General features: G+C 32.1%; 1 protein-coding gene across 4 annotated transcripts; it reads left to right on the top strand.

Moving 5' to 3' along the window:
• The first annotated feature begins 451 nt into the window (after window positions 1–451).
• LOC133798709 (uncharacterized) lies at window positions 452–8,263 on the top strand. Of its 4 annotated transcripts, none has more exons than XM_062237153.1 (11): window positions 452–722; window positions 1,066–1,138; window positions 1,290–1,444; window positions 2,802–3,089; window positions 3,364–3,493; window positions 3,990–4,097; window positions 4,200–4,302; window positions 4,405–4,530; window positions 4,753–4,946; window positions 5,375–5,498; window positions 7,760–8,263. In XM_062237153.1, exons 2-10 carry the CDS (start codon window positions 1,086–1,088, stop codon window positions 5,469–5,471), a joined length of 1,254 nt encoding a protein of 417 aa, XP_062093137.1. In that variant the 5' UTR covers window positions 452–722; window positions 1,066–1,085; the 3' UTR covers window positions 5,472–5,498; window positions 7,760–8,263. The 4 variants fall into 4 exon arrangements, with proteins under 4 accessions (XP_062093137.1, XP_062093138.1, XP_062093135.1 ...); XM_062237154.1 differs by having other exon boundaries at window positions 1,026–1,138; window positions 7,741–8,263; XM_062237151.1 differs by having other exon boundaries at window positions 453–722; window positions 1,026–1,138.
• The last annotated feature ends 3,991 nt before the right edge of the window (window positions 8,264–12,254 follow it).

Here is a 12,254-nt window from a genome sequence, read left to right as displayed (position 1 = left end):
TTTTCAGCGCGAATTTTTTTATGACCGTGTATATTGTAGCTATTTAGAGCATTCTGTAATTTTTCAGAAAATTCCGAATAGTTTACAGTACTGAAAACTAGGTTCAAACATGTTTTTTCCACACTCATAAAAAAAATTAGTCACGCGTGCAACAACATGTTTGAACCCAATTTTTGATATTGTAAACTATTCTGAATTTTCTGAAAATTTACAGGATGCTCTAAATAGTTACAATATATACGGTCAAATTTTTTTGCCTGAAAACGGTTAAAGGGACGAGAACACTGAGAGTCCCATCGGTATAGTTTAAAATGAAGCCCAATAGGAGATCCAAAGATAAATATGAAGTGAAAATATTTTTAAAAGGGAATGTTTTAAAATTATTTTGGGTGGAAATATAACTCCCATTTTATTTTTTATTTTGATTTTGATTTTGATTATTGAGTGTTACTTGTTTCTCCCATTTCCCTATTAGTTCGCATTGCCTGCCTGGTATCTCGCAACTCCATCACCCTCTTCTCTTCTCTTTCGACTCTTGCCGCAGCAAACCAAACCAACCTTGTTTCTTTCTACTGAATCACTCTCCTCCCCTCTCCTTCCTATTAGTATTCTTTATATTCTCTCTCTACCTATATTTTCATTCTCAATTTCACTCAGAAAAACCCTTCAACCCCTAAATTCGCGCTCTCTCTCTCTCTCCCCCCTTCATCGCTATCACGAAGGTATCTTCTCTTTTTCTTTATTAGCCGATGTTTATATATATATGTGTGTGTGTGTGCGCGCGCGCTTTTAGTAATCGATGTATATACAGATATTGGTTTGCCAATAAATTTTAGAGACGTAATTTGCTTGGGTTCTTGTTACTGAAACTTAAATTCTGCTCAGCTAAAATTGTTATTCATTGACAATTCATTTGACTGTTGAATATATATATATATATATATGTTTGCTTCCAAGATCATGAATCATTTTGCTTTTCGTTTTTTTTTTTTTAAATTTATTATAACAATTTAGACGAAATCCAGTTGGGGGCGTACTCTTCGAAACTCCGCTCCTGCTTTTCAGGTGAAAATTTTGGTGAAAAGATGCCAGACATGCAGGCCCATGTTAATGAATTCCTTGTAAAGCTTAGAAAGCGGTAAGTTTTTTCAGAAGTGGGTTTGGGTTTTAGTTGCTGAATTATATGTACATTTTCCTTTGTGAGTACTCATATATATACACACACGCATTAGTGTATTATATGTAATAACTTCATTTATGTGCCTTTTGGAATAATTTTGTTGTGCCAGTAAAATTGAGGGTTCACAGGCCACCGCAAAACTGACAGCTGAGTTACTCCGGTCGGTGATTTCGCAGCAAAGAGTGCCCTACTCTAATCAAGCTGGAGCTTTGGTTGATGCAGTTAAGGCTGTTGGAGAACAGCTCATTGCTGCAAATCCTGTTGGTATGCTTGTTTGCTTCTTTCAGTCAAGTTTTGTTTGTTAATTACTTCAATGTTTGCACCCAAGAGGGGTAGCTTAAATGATCAGGCACGTGGTTTACCCCAACAAGGGCTGTGGCTTGAGTGTTTCTGGGTATCTACATAGCAATTTCTTTAGCTTCTTGGTTGCCAAATATTGTACAGTTAGGTGGGGAGTTTAGTTTCGGAAAAAAATAATAAACAAAAAATACTTTAATGGGTGTTTTGCTTTGATATCTTTGACTCATGATTATATTGGTATAGGGATGTAGATCAATGTCTCTTGTTTGTGTTTTAGGTTTTAAAATATACATGATTTAGTGTTTTCCTTGTTATCTTTGATGTTAGAGAGTTTTTCTTACTCGAGTGTGGTGGGAGGTAGTTTGTTTGCAAATTAGAAGGTTAATGATAATTGAATGAGAATTGATAACATAATAGTTTTTCTAATTGCTCTGGGAAGGTTTACTTGTAACTTTTATAGTTTGAAGTTGTGTTTTTGATTGCTTTAAATCTGCTGTTCTACTCTTATTCGATGAAATAGTGTAAAGATGTTATCATCTTGCTAAATCAGAACTGAAATCGTGTACTGCTCTCATGAGCTTCTTTGTGTAACTTTTTAAGTGTCGATTTCAATGATAAATCTTCATGTATTCAAGGAAAAAAGCACTGAAGACTATCCATCTATGCTTCGCAATTATGTGATACACCATTGTTGTCATGCTAAAAAGTTTCGTTGGATGTTATTTATGGGTAACATGAGTAACCAAAGAATATTAGTACTACATCTACATCCTAGAATTATGGAAGTACGATTTATATTAGTGACTGCTTCCTAGATGAGTATTGGTTTAATACTTCCATACCCTTGCTTCCAAGATGTAATTTTTGGAAGCGCAATTAGAGCTTTTCTTCATAAATGGAATATGGTGCTCAAAGGTTTTGGAAGTGGAATTACTTCCCTCAGTCCTCACTCTCATTTAAGAGGAGATAATAATATTTTTAGAAGCTTTAGATGATTAACATATTGTACTAGTGGAAAGGTAGAATAGAGGCAGAAGATAACCAGTGTATGAAGCTTCTTTGTGTGAGCTATTAGCAAGTTTATATACATAGAGTCAAGCAATATGTTGCGCAACCAAATGAACTTATTTTTGTTGTTTTCATGAGATTAGTTATAACCTTTTTAGTTGAACTGGAATGCTGCTTATGTTCAAATTGATGCAAGTTCAACTTTGTTTGTATTCATGTGTTTTTTGTTGTATTACACGTACATATTTGACTTGACACTGTTTGATGTATATACTTGTTCTCACTTAACAATGTTTTATGTATATTATTGCAGAGCTTGCTGTGGGTAATATTGTGAGGCGTGTTTTGCACATTATTAGGGAAGAGGATCTTTCTCTTACAACAGCAGCTATGGCTGGGTTGAACTTATCATCTGTAAGTGACGATGAAGATGATGCTGAACATGAAGAGCATCCAGTCCTATCAGCTGCTGCTGTTGCTGCCGCTTCAAGAAGCACACTGCGCCCTCCTTCCTTGCAAGCACTTCTTGAGGATTTACCTGATGCAGCGGCTCTTCCTCGTACTTCTTCATCTGGAGGTGATTCTGAAGGGAAAAGCAAATGTAAGATTCTTCTATTCTGGGTGGTTGGAGTCCTTTCATTTATATATCTAAGTTTTTCTGTTTTGTTAAAGCCTGATCCTACATGTTGAGTTTTTCATTCTAAAATTTCTATTTTATATTTTATAAAATAATACTGGCCAGCTATTTTTTTTGAAAGTCTGTTGACAAAGACTTCAAAAGCAGCGGGAGTATGCAAGAAACCTCTATTAATATTTAACTAAATTTACGAGTTTTATGGCCTTTTATAGAATGTAAGCATCTAATTTATATACAGCTGCTGACAAGAGCTCAAGAAGTCGGAGGCTAAAGCACGATGTCATTGAAGCAGTAAATGAGCTTATACAAGATATCAACACTTGTCATGAACAGATTGCAGAGCAAGCAGTAGAGCACATTCACCAGAAGTACTTTTCTTTTCCTTACTCTTGATTATTTTAGCTTGATTTTACAAGTGTCTTGTGTAGTATTTTTCATACTCATTTAGTATTGATGAATCATGAATGGTATTGAACCCAAAAGGAGTGAAAAAAGGGATCAAAGAATCATTTATTAACAACAAGAAACATAATAAATATAGATCAATATGAATAGGATTTCTGACTTGTATTTCTCTAGGGTAAGCTTTACAACCAAAAAAGGCAATTTATAGAATCATAATGATAGTTTCAGAAGAAAGTCATATTGAATTTTGTTTCCTCTACCCTAAATTACTCGCAGATGTTCTATCTTGTAGGTTTTTTTTTTTTCAGGTTGTAGTTGCTGTTTTTATTATCCCTGTTATCTGAATTTTAACCACTCGTAGACTGGCTTGCTGTGTGTATCTTCAATCTTAATGATTCTATTATTTATAATTTCTTGCCTTATTTACCTTGAGCATGTTGCTAATTGTTGAGTTTCCAGTGAGGTAATATTAACTTTAGGGAGTTCAAGAACAGTCCTGGAATTTCTTTGTGCTGCGAAGGAGAAGAAGAGATCTTTTCGGGTATTTGTTGCAGAGGGAGCTCCAAGGTTAGTAAAAAGACTAGCTTATTTAATTTAAGCAGACAATCTGAGTAATTTGTTGTAATACCTGTTGGTGATACCGTTTCATTGTTATTCCTTCAAATTTAGATATCAGGGGCACCTTCTGGCAAAAGATTTGGTCTCTAGAGGTTTGCAAACCACACTAATAACTGATTCAGCTGTTTTCGCCATGATATCCCGTGTGAACATGGTAAGACAACAATGATTTGCACCTTTATTTTTGTTGTATTTTTTGTAAAAAATCTGAGAAATCCTGAATTGTTTGATTGACCTTGACTTTTGTAATGTAAAGGTCATAGTTGGTGCTCATGCTGTCATGGCCAATGGTGGGGTTATAGCACCTGTTGGATTGAATATGGTTGCCCTTGCAGCTCAAAGGCATGCTGTTCCTTTTGTGGTGCTTGCTGGTAGTCACAAGGTAATTATGCTATTGCATTCTATTTTCTCTGAATTCTTTGTAATGACACTAACCAAAATAATACAATAAATGGCCATGATGGAAAATTTTCAGTTTATTTATTAAAATCTTAAAGTAATATGTTTTTTTTATCGGGTCGTTCTATTTCATGACTTGCACTGTTGTTATAAAATATAAAATTGTAGTTTGATATCTTTTCTTCTTGTGTTTGTTGTGCGGCAGTTGTGCCCTCTGTATCCACATAATCCTGAGGTGTTGCTAAATGAGCTGAGATCCCCTTCTGAACTGCTTGATTTTGGAGAATTCTCAGATTGCATGGACTTTGGAAATGGGACTGGTTCCCCTCTTCTACATGTTGTTAATCCAACATTTGATTATGTACCACCAAAGCTTGTTAGTTTATTTATCACGGACACGTAAGTTAATCTGATTTCAAGCAATCCTTTGGTACTCCCTAACCAAATTCTATTATTGTGCAAGTTAATGAGTGGGAATTTGTCCTTTTTTTTTTCCTTTTCTCAATCATTAAAGGTTTTGTTTATTATAAAAAGAAGAAAAAAAAAGGGTATTGTGGTGTGGTGATAGGCATAGCCTAGTGGTACTACACTTTTTCTCATAAAGAGGGGGATCCCAAGTTCGAATACCCTCCAAAAAAGTGGCAAAAGCCTTTTATAGAATTAGGAAATCAGACTTCTTTCTCTTTGTTGATATATTCCTTTTATTGTATTATACTTATTGCTCCGTCAATTAATGATGTTCTACTTTTGTTGAGCTTAATTTGTTTAATATAATCTCTTTTCTGTTCAGTAATTACTAGACCATTCTAAATTATTCTTCTTCACAGAGGAGGGCATAATCCATCATACATGTACCGGCTTATAGCAGATTATTACTCTGCTGATGATTTGGTAGTGCGGCGAAGACCTGTTATTGGTAGCTGAGTTTTGCTCCTACTTTGTCTTACACAAGTAAGTGAATCTTTACATTTTATCCTGGCACTAGTGCAAGGTTGTGGCTGTACAATGGTCTCTTGCAATTTACAATCTTGTTAATTTTTCTTAAGCAAAAATGCTGATCATAGTCAAAATCTGGGTTTCAACTTCATCTCATTCTCATTATCATTTATGAGCTTTAATCGATTGATTAAAATCTATTCAAGAGAAAAAATGGGAAAAAGAAAAGAAAAGAAAGAGAAGAAATAGAGTACTGTATTATAATAAATTTATATTTATTTATAACCAAACTTCCACATAAAAGCTTTCATTTTTTTCACATATATGATATACCTCATCTTTGAAGTTTCTTTCTTTAAAATAGCACCTTTTTCTGTATCTTCTCATCCAAAAAGAGGGGGAAAAGTGTATTTGTTTTTTTTTTTGTTAATTCTCTTTAGATTGTTTACTAAATCTTCTCTACTTTTCTTATTTTTCCTACAATTTCTTCGAGTTGAGATCTGTCTAGATTTTTTAGCGCTTTAATCTTCAACATGACTGCATCTTGTGGCATGTTGTATTACTTTATTTTTATTATTTAAAAAAAATTCTAAATTTAATTTCCAAACCTCTTAAAGTTGTATCTTGGTATGATTACAAATGTATAATCCTTTTAGAGAAGTAAATAAACTATTTAGTTCTTTAAAATATTTTATATTTTTGCCTTCTAATATTTCTAATATATTTATCCATGGCTTTTTTTTCTTCGGCTGTTTAGACCAAATTTTAAGGTAGGGTAGAATTTTTTATTGAAAGTGAAATTGTTTTACAGTTGGCCATGGGTGAAAGGGAAAGAAGAAACAATAAAATCTTATTAACAAAAGGATTTAACATGGCCTTTAGTGATTGTGTTTTTTTCCTTTTAAATATAGTATGACACGTAACCAGTGGAGAAAGTAAAACAGAAAAGAAAGAAAAAAAACCTGTCTATTTATTTATTTAAAGAAACACGGGTTGTTATTAAGTATTGATGATAAGATATCATCCTAATTATTACATAGCAAGCTATTCAAAATCATTACAGAAATGAATAGCTTGGTATCCAATCACAACCATAATGACCACACATTGAGTAGCAGGGAAAAAGAAATAGCTTTAAAATCCTTAGTGTTGAAAATCCATATAGCCACCCAATAATTTATCCCAAATACCATCTGCTTTAACTTCCATATCATCGAAGATTCTATTATCTCTGATCATATGACCAAAGGATAGCAAAAATACGCACATTCCACACCTCCATTGTTTTAAAAATAGATTTACAAGAGAACACCTACAACCCATATAGCTTGCCAATCCTCCTACCAACCACTGAAGTAAAATATCTAAAAAAAATCCAACACCAGAATCAATGATAATACTTGTAAGATCTCTCTCTCATTTAAGTTTCTAATAAACTTTAATTTCCATTAGAAACTCTTGATGTACACATGTTCTCATTTTCTCTTCTTAAAGCTGCTATCGAATCATTTTTTGAATTTGCAGCTCTTTACAATATAGTACAAATCTATCAGCCCAAGTCAAATCACGCCCTTAAATCCTCCCAAAATCAAGAACTATTCCCTACACTTGGTTTAAAATTAATATACCTTGAAGAATTCGTAGTATTCTGATGAAATGGACTTCCAAGGGCTCTTGTAAGTGACTCTAGAAATCATGGAAGTATCTTAACCATTTGGAGATAATTTTTAATAACCTTATACCATAAAGTTACCTTCTCCATAAGAATTCTCCACAACCATTTCATGAGTAAAGCTCCATTGCGATTTAGAGTGCTACCTATACCCAAACCACCGAACTCATTAGTACTTTTGAGATTATCTTGTAGAGATTAGTGATTAATCTAATAGGACATTAATCACTTATATTATGATAGTAGATTTCTTGGGAATAGGGCACAACTATAAGCCTCCGTAAGATCCCTTCTACCATACTCCCAATTATTTTGAAAAAACTTCAAGGAAAAGCCATCTGATTGTGAAGCTTTATTTTCTTCAACAATCAAACACCGGTTATTCAACAAACTCCTGACTAAGATCCCCAAGGATTTTAAGAATGGTTTTTAGTGATAAACTGAAAATTTCCCCGCATTTTATCATTATGCACTTTGCAGAGTTGATGGTGAACTTTTCTTTTTCTTTTTTTATTTTTTAAATTTTGTGTACTAAATGATTAATCCTCGCTGTAACTGGGAAAGCATATTGGACTGATATTACAGCATGATCTAATTCTCTCAGGTGAGAAGAAGAACTACTTTGATAAGAATTAGATGGGAGAAAATCAAAGTTGGGACTTTCATCCATCTCAGTTTACAATTGCCAATGCTGGAACATCTTCGAAAAATTGCAGTTCGGGAGATAAGAAGACCAAGTCTGCAACTTAACCACCACAAAGAAGACAACACTTCTGTTCATGGCGGTTTAAGAAGCTTAGCCGTGTACTGATAGATTGGATCAAGCGAAGTGGAAGATATTTTTGCCAATTTGGAGAGTGATTTTATTTTTTAATTTTCTTTTTATAACAAGACATACATATTGCATAGAGACTGGAAAAAGTTGTTTGGTGGCTCATATTATTTTTTTCCATGCAGCGCTCGAAGGATGGGTTGAATTGAGTAGATTTCATTAATGTCATAAGGCTACTTGAAGTTTGTTCTGAAAATTTTCTTGAAAAGAATGAGGTTTTGTGGAACAAAATCTACCAATATATGCCTTTGGCGTGAATGAAGCTTTTTTTGTTTTTGTCCAAATCGCTCAAGACTAAGGATTAAAATATCGGTGTCAATGTAAATATGAAAGATGTTTTCGATATTGATGAAATTTAAGAAAATTCTCAAATATCACAAATATTTGTCCAAAAATGTAAATATTCTTGATAAAACTTAGTAGAAATACAATAAAACCGAACAATTAAATCACTATATACAATATAATATGAGAAATTATAGGAAATGATCCAAAATAAAATAAGAAGCTAATATCCTCATTTTTAAAATTGTAGATAAATGACCATTTTACATTGTTGATTACCTAAATTGTTTTTTTTTTATAATTTATTTATTTATTTAGGACTGTATGACTTTAATATAGTGGTATATGTATATTAGTTTTGTTTAATTAGTTTTTATTTTAAAGTTATATTAATTTTTTAAGTTTTTTATAGGTTGCTGGTATATTATTTTCCAATTAATGTATATGTTTTTTGTGGTATGATATATAATTTTTTTTTGTGATATTTAATTTCTATTTTATTATACATAATTGTAGTATATAATTTTGTATCATGGGATATACATTTTAATGGTAGTATATAACTTTGTTAGCATAGTATATACAATTTTTAGTAATAATTTTGTAAGTTTTGATGGTATATTATTTTTCAACTCAGTATATATATTTTATGGTATGGTATATCATTCAACAACCCATAAAAAACGAAAAAAATCAAAATAACTTTAAAATAAAAACTAATTAAACAAAACTAATATACATATACCATAATATTAAAATATTTAGAATAAAATAGTAATTTGTTAAAGGGTGTATTTTGTAATATGTGATATTAAATAGATGATTATGCTATTTTACTACAAAATTAAAAACATGCACATTTACTTACTTTCACACAATATTAAGGATCATTTTGCACCAAACATTAGTTATATATTATAACATTTTTTTGACAAATATATTATAACATCTTCAAAGAGTTCAATAAAGTTTTATTACGTGAACAAGGAGAGTTTTTCCTTTTTTAAGCAAGAAATAGATTGAAGTTTCTTTTTATATATAGAAATCACCACTACATAAACATAAAAAAACATTGATTAAATATAAATAAATAAATAATTTTGAAAAAAAATAAGGGATTATGCTATTTTGGATCTTGTGTTTTGTGACCCTGTGTTTGAATAAAGGGAAATTTCAATTTTTATACATACTAATATTTACAATTATATAACAACTCTAGCACTATTCACAATTTCAAATTGATGCTAAACATTATCTTATTTTCCAAAATACCCCTCTCATTTTTCCTCACCAAAACAAATCAACCTCTCACTTCTCTTTCTACTCTCTCTCTCTCTCTCTCTCTCACTCTCTCTCTCACTCTCAAAAATCCCAAAACCCCGTTGAGCCCCCAACCTCGAGACCCATGATGAAACCGAGACCCCCTCTCCCATCTCTCCATCGACCCCGAGACCCACGGCAAAACCGAGACCCTCTCTCCCATCTCTTCGTCGACCCCGAGACCCATGGCGAAACTGAGACCCACGTCGACCCCGAGCCATTATTTCCTTCAGAGTTTGACAATTAAAGGTAAAACTTGAACCCATTTCAATTTTTGATAGAGCATATTGTTGAATCTGTGATCTGTGGATTGTGTTCATCGTTTTTTGGGATTTCTTTTTCTAATTGTGAACCAGTGGCTCGATAGGTTCGATAATGGCTCGATTGATCTGTGGTAATAGATGAAACTAGCTCGATAGGCTCAATTATGGCTCGATAGTAGGTTCGATAGGGTAGTTTGAATGGTTCAATAGTTGCTCGATATGAGCTTGATAAGGTAGTTTGAATGGTTCAATAGTTGCTCGATATGAGCTCGATAGTAGGCTTGATGTAGTTAGGCTCGATGGAAGCTCGATATTAGCTCAATAAGATCAATGATAACCTAAAAGATTAGTTTTAATAGTGGCTCGATGGCAGTTCGATAGAGGCTCGATGTATAGATCGATTGAGCTCGATAGGGCTCAATAACAACTTGATATAAGCTCGATGACAATGTTTATTTCAGTTTTTAATGAATTTTTTTTGAATATTTTCCCGATTCTATTTAACATTCTTTTTTCTTACAAATTTTTTTCATGTGTTGTTGTAGATGCCTAAGTTGCTTGTTCTGTTTGTAGATCACCTTCCTAGTCGAGTCACATATCGGGGAAGTAGCACTTTAAATCACACTAAGACTATGTTTGTGGACCTCGGGCTAATAGAAAGGGCTAAAGAATCCCTTTTCAAGCAGTTCTTTTTGGCTTCTGAGTTTAATTTCCCAGGAGTTTTGTGTTGGTATTAAATGATCAAATCAAAGGTACGCAACAGAATATATGAACCCATTTTAATAAATATTAGTACTAGTCAGGATCATATATATATATAAATATTAAATCACATACAAATATATAAGGAATTACCTATTGTAGCCTATCCAGTGTCCTTGAGTCTTTTTGTATAAATCAACGATCTTCCTATCCAGTGTTCTGAGATCTCACACCTTGATCTTCCAGAAAAATCCTCAAATACACAGGACGTGTGTGGGCACGTAGGATTGAAAATGTTGATTTATGTGACTCTCTAGATGTACTCAACACATGAGATCTAGAGAGTTTTGACAAAGAGAAGATTTAGAATAGATTTTAGGTTTAGAGAAAACTATTGCTTTTTAGAGAGAGAGTCTGATTAACGATCATTTTTTTTACTGAATATCAAGTATATCAGATTTATACAGATATTTAATCTAATTAAACTATCTTTATTTAATTAAAATATAATTTTAATTAAAACTGATTAGATATTTTCATTTAATTATCTATTTAAATCATATTTTAAAAAATAATTAATAAATGATTAAACAAATTTATTTGAAATTCAAAATACAAATCTCAGGGATAAAAACCCTGATGTTAGGCGCCACATACTATACTGTACAGTGTGTGTCACCCAGTCCTATCAGGGTTGCCCTAATTTTCTCATTTGTTTATTTAATCAACTTTTAAGACAAGATATTTATTCCAACATAAATATCAGTTAATTCAAAATTAACTTTATCTTAAAATATCAGTTTTAAAATAAATAAATAAATATCATATTCTAAATAAGATATTTATTATTTTCTCTCTTTATATTAATCCAAACAAAATTAATATTAATTTTAACCTATAGCTTTTCAAAATAAAAACTATATAGTTAAATAATTAATTAATTCACAATTAATCAATTACCAATAATTATCAAATAATTATTTCGTTGCCCTAGAAAATTAATTTCTTTGCAATTTAGTCATTTCTCTTAACAATTTTTTCTTTTGACATCCTTACCCTTGACAATGTAGGAAAAAGGTGATCTGGGGACCATTGACCTATAATACGAAGTTCTAATAAACCAGATTATTAATTAAACTCTTTAATCTAATAATCTTATTTATTAATTCTATGATTACTCCACTATAAATATGGAATTGCACTCTAAGCATTTATAGAATTATATTTACAAAGTTTTCTTTAGTAGTCCATTAATATAATCAATATATGTAGTTATGTCCTCCATTATTGGTTCGTTAATTAGAGTTGGTCAAAATTACCGTTTTACCATTCTAATTACCTCTTGATCCTAAGTACCATTAATTCACTAGCGAATAATTAATCTATAATCTAAGAGAAATTTGTGGAATTAGACCCCTTTTATAGTGCATTTTGCACAATAATCTACTTTCAAAAACATTTTAGCTAAATGACCTCTTTTATTAATGAATTTTTTGTATTACCTATTTTACCCTTAAAATAAAATAATAATAATTTAAAATAAAAACCCTAATAACTATCATCTTCTTCCTCTCACCCATCCACCCAGACCCATCCACAACCACCCACTATCATCCTCCGCCGCCACCACCACCACTGGCGACCACTGCCCCCTACCGCCGGCGAACACTGCTCATCACCATGCTGCCATTTCTCCA

Source organism: Humulus lupulus, chromosome 8 (assembly GCF_963169125.1).
Source record: "Humulus lupulus chromosome 8, drHumLupu1.1, whole genome shotgun sequence".
Taxonomy (NCBI): domain Eukaryota; kingdom Viridiplantae; phylum Streptophyta; class Magnoliopsida; order Rosales; family Cannabaceae; genus Humulus; species Humulus lupulus.
The sequence above is the reverse complement of the archived record's forward strand: the minus strand, read 5'-3'. Positions and strand labels throughout refer to the sequence as shown.

Bases quoted from the DNA above. Each gene is read 5' to 3' on its own strand.
- LOC133798709 (XM_062237153.1), top strand. From the start codon at position 1,086: ATGCCAGACATGCAGGCCCATGTTAATGAATTCCTTGTAAAGCTTAGA. The intron at 3,090-3,363 runs GTAAGATTCTTC...ATTTATATACAG, and splicing joins TTCTGAAGGGAAAAGCAAAT to CTGCTGACAAGAGCTCAAGA. The intron at 3,494-3,989 runs GTACTTTTCTTT...TTGAGTTTCCAG, and splicing joins GTAGAGCACATTCACCAGAA to TGAGGTAATATTAACTTTAG.